This window comes from Rattus rattus, chromosome 2 (assembly GCF_011064425.1).
Source record: "Rattus rattus isolate New Zealand chromosome 2, Rrattus_CSIRO_v1, whole genome shotgun sequence".
In the NCBI taxonomy this organism is placed as follows: Eukaryota; Metazoa; Chordata; class Mammalia; order Rodentia; family Muridae; genus Rattus; species Rattus rattus.
Window position 1 is genome coordinate 128360531 of NC_046155.1, and position 8071 is coordinate 128368601.

At 39.2% G+C, this 8071-nt stretch overlaps 1 protein-coding gene across 1 annotated transcript in view; it reads left to right on the forward strand.

The window, feature by feature from the left end:
* The window catches only part of Mctp2 (multiple C2 and transmembrane domain containing 2), a 227462-nt gene extending 221565 nt beyond the window's left edge, over positions 1 to 5897 (forward strand). The window contains 1 exon segment of the mRNA XM_032893415.1: positions 1658 to 5897. Within this exon segment, the coding sequence (XP_032749306.1) occupies positions 1658 to 1726 (69 nt within the window). The 3' untranslated portion in view covers positions 1727 to 5897.
* The last annotated feature ends 2174 nt before the right edge of the window (positions 5898 to 8071 follow it).

The following is an 8071-nucleotide window of genomic DNA, read 5'->3' on the forward strand; positions in this document are numbered from 1 at the left end:
AATCAAATTTAAGATCAATCACAAGTATTATTCCCAGGTAATGCCCACTTAGTCCAGCAGCGTCTCAATTTTGTGGACGCGCAGAGATTAACAAAGGCCCCAATAAGGGAAAGTCCCAAAGAATGGCCCCATCCAGGGTCCTGCAGACTTGCCTGCACCAGAGCCAAAGGACGTCAGGCAGGCAGTGATTTCTCTAATGGAAAAGAGTGACCACTGAATAGGTAAAGGGGGGGTCGCATGGCATGATCATCAAGGTGATCAAAGGCACAGTCTTTTGTCGTCAGAGAGAACCCCAAATCAAGGATCGATTTTCATCGTTGGGCCAACATAGCATAATTGGTTTCCCAGCATCTTCCGGTGGATTAGAGACACATGGGGCTTAAGGTCTCAAGGGCCCCTTCATTCTACATTCTAGAGATTAAAATGTACTCTGTGGTTCTTTTTCTTGAAGCTTTTACTTCATGCCTTGAACCTGCAAAAAAGTTACTTCTCTAAAGATATATCTAGTTGCTAGCATTTATATGACATGTTTGGAAATAATAACCTGGCCTTTGTTTGTTTCAAATTTAATATTGGCAGTTACATTATTTTCTGTCCTCCTTGGGGGTGGAGGGGGCTTTCACGAAACACGAGATGGAAGAAATTTTTTTTTTTTTTTTTTTTTTTTTGCGAGGGTTGGGAGGGACTTTTTGGTTCGCTTGATTTTGGGCAAGTGTAGCCTACTGTAGGACTAGATATAATATCCTTGGAGAATTTGACAGAAATGCTGAAAATAGGGAGCACATGTGATCATAGTTTAAGTAGTTTCAATGAATCCATTCTAGCCCCAGCCTATCAGACCTACACATGATAGCATTGATGCTTGCACTGTATCATCTCATGGGTTACAGTGCAAGTTCACACAACATCTGTGAATAGAAATTCATCAGTCCTGTGGCTCCATAGTCCTGGCACCAGCCCTTGGGATGTGTCATCCAGGTATATTTGGCATGATCACAGGGAGGTACATGTGAGAAAACATTTGAATGTGGATCTTCCGTGCATTAGCACAAACATCCCCGTCCCATCAAGGGTGCTTTCTAAAGACACTGACAGTTTGTCTCTGAGGACTCCACAAGTGCTCCTGTTTCTCACAGATGATCTAGCTTTTACACTATTAAGTGAAATTAATCTTAAGTGACATCTATATAAGTTTGGGGCCTAGCATCAATTTTAATACTTTGGTAAAAGAAATGTCTGTAAGACACTGAATTTCCCTTCACCATTGTAGGTACTTTGAACTGAGTAATACTCGTTTGTTGTGTCATAATGTACGATCAGAGTCCCAATAGGCAGGTACCATGTTATTTACAGTTGAAAGCTGGTCTAAGCAAGACCTAAGATCAGGCAGCAGTGGTGAGCTACGTAAAAGTCTATACAAGCCCAGGCATCTCATTAGAAAAATCTGCTTTTAATATTTTTGGTTTCAAGAAATGATGCATGACTTCTGAAACCCTTCCTGCAATTAATTCCCCCCACGGCCCCATGTTTAGAAAATGATTCATTACCTTTGAACCTTCCTTCCTTTGCTTTGCTATGTCCTTGGGGAGCCATTAACACACTCTGTGGTGAGCTAGGGTTACCCAACTGCCAGCATCATGTCTGTCTGTTTTCACAGGTGCAGTATGCAGAGCTGAAACTCTGTGGCAGCCACAGCCCACTTCGGAAGAAGAGGAGCACTGTCTAGGGTTCACACAGACTGCGGACTCCAGCATCCGATGTGCAGCCAGTCAGACCTGGATCCCGGCTGCTCTAGTGGTACCAAGGTGTCCTGAGATGTCTGTGCAGCCCGTTCATCCCTCTCTGTTCCCTTCACATACCCAGACGCAAGCACACGTGCACACAGGTCTCTATGCATGGGTATCCCAGATGCCTAGACAACCAAACCGTCAACGGGCATCAAGCCTGAGACTGTGCGCGCCTCGCGTCCATTTTTAGGACATGAGACAAGGTGTCCACATGTCTGAACACCATCCTTGAGAATAACCACTTGATTCTGGGATGATGCTGAACTGATTTCAATACCATCAGTGGATTTTTCACTAAGAATGAGTTATTTTTAGTTGAGGCTGGTGGTTCACACCTGTAATCCTAACAGCAAAGAGGCCAACGCAGGACAGTCCAAGCTCAATGCCAGCTCAGGAATTGTGCTATGTCAGCCTCCACTCTATAGTAAGAACTCTGTCTTAAAACCAACAATCAACAGAGGTTCAGTTATTTCCAGTCTTGATCCCCTGACTTGTCCCATGTTATTTTGTTTCTCTCTCTCTACCCAGAAATGAATATTAGAAAATGAATATTTAGTGATTTCCAGAATTAACTCAAATATTTAGGAAGCTTTCAGCTGTGATTACTAAAGACATGCTTGTTTATTTATTTTTGGTGGCTCCTTCGTATTAGATGCCAGTTTAAATCACACCTCAGCTGTTGTTGGCAAGGGCTATTCCTGAAGGTCCCAAAGAGACACTCATTGGAGTCACTCATTGGAAGAATAAGGGTTTTGTGGTAGTATTAGATTTCTGTAAAATGCCATTTCTTCCAGCATCACTTTTTTGCTTATTACTAAAACAAGATGTCAATGTGCACCCTTAGAGAGATGCTGAAGGTTGGGGCAGATGAATTGGTAGATTCTGAATGTATTTAGTAATATCCAAGTATGACGGGGCTTATTTAACTCAGACTCTTAGTGAAATCTAATCATTTCAGTTGTCTTATGTTTTGAACAGACATTTAAAATGTTTTTGCTGTTCCAAACTTGTCTTTTATTTTTCTAAGGGTCAAAATAAGGTATAGACAATGGAAGCTTATTTCAAAAATCCTGGTCATACCAAACAACCACCAAAAATTGCTCTGTAGAGAGTATTTGAATCCTGAGTACCCTGCAACCCCACAGCATACCCTGCTAAGTTTAAAACAATTAATGATGTGCATGTAAAAAGTGTACAAATATATCTTTTTATTAAAATGATATTTAAGCTTTAAAATCTATATTTCATCAGCATATACTTGCTATGTGCAGATTTGTATATGTATTGTAAAGAGAAGCTGAGGTAAGAAGACATAATTTACTTGTGTTTAGCTCTTTTTTTTTGTTTCTGCATTGTAATTTAATAATCTTCAAGCAAAATGTTTTATGAAAAAAATGCCAAAGACTCTAAACTTTGTCATCTCCTGTCTGTTTTACTTCGTATTCTTCTTCCTGATTTCTCTGTGACAGAGCCCGATTTCTGCATGATTTGATTTACTTCAAGTTAATGAGGCTGGCTGGGAAAGAGCCTTGGCGAGATTCTAAAAGCCCCAGTAAATCTGTTAGTTGTACATACAATAGATACCCGAGAATTTCTTTGTCTAACCAGTTACTCAATCTTCTGTGTAAACAATACCTCATTGTCTTATTCCTGTCATCCAGTTTATCATAGTCTGTCATTTAGTAATGACCCAAGGCAGACATCTATAAGCCGTCATGTGAGATAAGAGCAGCCATTGGAATGGAAACTTTGGAGAGCCAAATAATCCCTTATTTATTTAAATGTAGGACCCATCCTTCATAGCTGTTCTTTTCCTTTAGAATTTCTAAATGAAATAATTTTCCCAACAGGAAGGTATTATTAGTGCGACTTCTTTCCCCCATATCCCCGATAGAACTCACAGCATTAAATTCAGGTCACAAATGCCAGCTGGTATTTGAGAGCAAGATGGGGCCAACTTTTTCTACACTCTCTACTGAAGACAATTTATGAATTTATGAAATCAACATTGCATGTGAGAAAATGAGTATTCGTTGGAAGTGAAATGTTAAGATTCATACAATTATTAGTAGTTGCACAGGTCTCATCCTTATATGTCTTGTCTTAGCCTAGGATGTCAGAGAGTGACAAATCGTATAATCTAATACTTTATTCCATCTTGACAAAGCACCTGTCACAGTGCTGTAGGCAGAATTATTCTCTTTGTATTCATGGGACCAAAGCTACCATGAATTTCTTTTTTTCCTTCTTCCACTGTTTGATATAAGAAAGAAAGATTTGTTCTAACCACAAAATGGATGAACTTCTGCAAGACTTTTCTCCTTTCTGAGAATTATCACAATTGATACTTATAGAAAGAAGTCCTTTGGCGTGTCCAAATTTGCCAGCAAATTTGACAGTTTGTATGTTTTGAGACAAGCACTGAGTAACATGCATGTTACTAAAACACCACAGTCATAAATCTGATAGCTGGTGGCCACTCTATAAAGACAAAAGATCCAAAGGAAAGCTAAATTCTCACACCACTACAGTCCAGTCACAAGAGTTTGACGCCTTGTTTCTTAGTGACCCAAGATCTCTCATACAAACATCTGGAGCCTAACTCATAAACTCTCACAGCACTTTGCACGAAAGGCCAGTCTTTAAAGCATGAGTTGTGTTCTATGTTAAAGCTTGCTGTTTAGCAAGTTATCGGGAAATTCACCTATCCCTTCAGACATGGACCAACCTGGGAGTCCCACAATGAAAGAATGGAGTCATTTCTCCTTTACCTGCAATAAAATAACTCCACCTGCTTCTGTGAGTGACATGATTCCCTCTCTCTAGAAACTCACTGTTTCATTGGAGTGTGTTTCAATAAATTATATATTTATGTCTTGGTAAATTATTTTATCAGTACATAACTCTCTTTCCTATATTGGATTACATTGGCCACTACTATGTGACTAACAGGCAAGTAGCATATGCAGTGTGAATACTTTGAATGAAGACTGACTCACATTCAAGACAAGGTGGGCTACAAGATGCACGATGCAGATCCATTATTCTGAGCATATGGTATCCACTTAATGATTTTGTTGAAATTAGTAGATGACATATCCATACTATTCAACCTAAAGATAATTAATTGGGAATGTTAATGCTTTGTAAAGTGTTCACAGTTCCCTTCTTTGTCCCACACTCACTTTTAGAGCACTGCCAAAGTCTTATCTTAAAGGCTTGTCTTCTGAACTGGGGCCAGGGATCTCTTGGATATCTTTGATTTTGGTCTTTGTATTTTTCCCTCATCTACAAACCTATGTAACCCAGTCAGTCAGGGCTGGATATAGTATTGCTTCTCCTGGTAGCCATACTGTGTAATATTCCATATGTCATGGGAATGATGAGAATCTCATTGAGCTGGGTTAGTCTTCATATTATCCCTTCCACTTTTGATGACTTTCCCTAAATGTCTAAGTAGATGCTATTCTTCAAATTTGAAGTTCTCCTGCTCTGATGGTGTCACCTTTGACTTTGTGCTATCTGAGTTTCCATCTCCTGATACAGCATAAGACAGGGAAGGCCTCAGTGAATTGGCAAGTGCTAACCCATGTGTCTCAGTGAACCACTACTGTCATCATGAAGTCACTTTATCCTTCTGGCTATCTTCCAAATCCCCTACCTTCAAACAATGTGTCCGAGCCAATGATTTGAGATCAAAGTTTGAGGAAATGAATTCTAACAGATACACCAAAACATCAAAAATCATCTTTATATCTACTGAAGGTCAGAGCTTCCAGAGGCCTTGGCCCCACTCTTCTCTACTAGACATACCAGTCTATAAGCCACTCAGAAACACATGCCTAACAGCACAATCATGGACCATTTATTTCTGAGTCTTTTTATATGTTGCTTCTTTTTTTAAAGAAAAAAGAGAAAGGAATAACCCAGAAAGATCAATGGTGCCCATCCTGGACAGTGAGTGATTGCATGAAGTAGAGTGCTTATTTTGTGTGATAGATATGACTTCTGGATATGTCAATGACCAACTATTCAATTATGCAATGTCTTGTATTTGGAGAAATTCTTACATGGCAATAGAAAATACAGTGTTTGTGAATTGTAAAGTGACATTTTGATTCTTGTTTTCTTGTAATTTCCCAGTTAACGTATTGAACACAGATTGATACATATAAGCAAAACAGATAGCCTTCCTTTGATGGAGACAGATAATAAATGAATACTACTTTCAAGCAGCTAACACACTCAGATTCAAGTTCACAAACCTCTCAACCTTGTTACATTGTGTATCTTAGCAATTAGGTTGTGCAAAGAATTGTTCCAAGTCAGTTGTGGTGTTCCTGATATAAACAAATGTTGTCCTAGACTTTTATATCAGTGCACAGTGAGAGAAAATATAAAAGTCTAATTGGGAGATTATACGAAACAAATGAGGAGAAATTGACATCTATTTGATGGGGGCAACAGCAGGGCCAAAAATGACTATTTGATTTAAGCAAAAAAAAAAAAAATGTTGATAATTTACAGGCTTCCTCCAAGTCTAGAGAGAGAACATGGCATAGGCACAAAAGTTGACAAAAAGAGAAGTCAAAACCTGGACAGCTGATAAACACAGGGATAGTGATAGAGTCAGATGCTATGTCATTTCCCTGCATCAGGTCCATTTATGGAAAATGGTCTTCAGCTATTTTAATATTAATTTGGATAAAATATTGACTCTTAATCATAGACAAATAGCAAAATAAAAATTTCAAATATTTTTAAATAAAATATAAGAATTTTTTTAAAAATCGAGAACTTATTTCCACAACAATCTGCGGAAATAAGTGAAGAATCAGCTGTGAGAAGAAAGTGTACAGGAGCCATGGAGTGATGGCGGGAGTCAGTGCTGAAGCCGAGGAGCCTGAAGAGCCTGCAGTGGGAGTAGTGAACGAAGAGGTAACACAATGTGAATAAAGTCCTCAAAGTAGAAACACCCCATACCCAGGAGAAGTACACTTCAGGACAAGCACTCAAACTGGGTAAAGACTTGGCTCTTTCATAATAAAAAAGTGTATACCGAAGACAATATTCAGACATATAATTGTGAAATGGTCAAGAGTGTAAATAATAGGGCTTATTTGGCAAAGTGCTGCTATGTCAGCATAAGGATCATAATTTAGATTCTCACCTCCCACATAGAAGTATGTGTAAGCTCAATGCTGGGAGATAGAGACAGGTGGAGCCTTGGAGTTCAAGGGATAGTCAACCCTTAAGAGAAAAATGAATGAGCACCAGATTCATTGAGAGACCTTGGTTCCAAAGGCAAACAAAGGTGACTGGGCATAGTGAGCTAGTTCAGCAAATAAAGGTGTGTGTTGCCAAGCCTGGTGACCGAACTTCAACCCTAGGTCAGACATTGTGGAAAGAGAAATCTAATTTCCACAAATTATTCTAAGCCCTCTACATTTGTAGTGTGTCCCACCTGGGCCTTACCATCCCACACAGAAAATAAATGAAATGTAGCTAAACTGTAATAGAGGCCAACAATAGAAGTTACCCAGTGTTGCCTCTTGACCTCCAATCCCACCCCCATACACACACACTGGGGTGGGGGGATAGATAAAATGAAGAGATGTGTTATCAAAAAGGACACAGGTACAGCCAGTGGAATCACATAAGTTGAAAACACAGAAAAACATCTATAGAATGACATGGTCCTTTGTGGGGGGATCCTGGCATTCTGTGGGATGAATATAAATCTGTTTGGATTGAAGAGCAGATGTAGCACAATTGGACATCTCAGTGGAGGGAACTGAGAGAGAAGGGGATCAGTGATTAAGAATCAAGGATGATTCTAATGAAAAAAGATGTGGCTGTGTCATAAATTCTATGTCCGGCTATCAGCAGCAACAACAGAAGCATTCATACGTTTAAGCTGTATTAGGCATGCTAAGTATCTGAAAGGATCTCTGTGCCACCTTCCCACCTTCCGGTTACCTGAACACTTTTGGAAACAGAACAGCTGAAAATACCTCCTTAAAGTATGTCGATCAGCTGATGCTGAATCAGCAAAAGCTGGCATTCTAGAACAACCCTTTAAAACAGGATGGTTTTGCACGGAGCTTGCTACACTCCCCTTACATGGAACATCTAGGACACGCAATGTTAACATTTTAAAGAACATATCAAATATCAGTGAGATGCTTTAATAATAATAATAGACATTAAAAACTTTTAGACTTCTGTCTAAAAAGAAAGATGGAAAAACACCAATCTTGTACAAGTTGCCTAGATTATACATA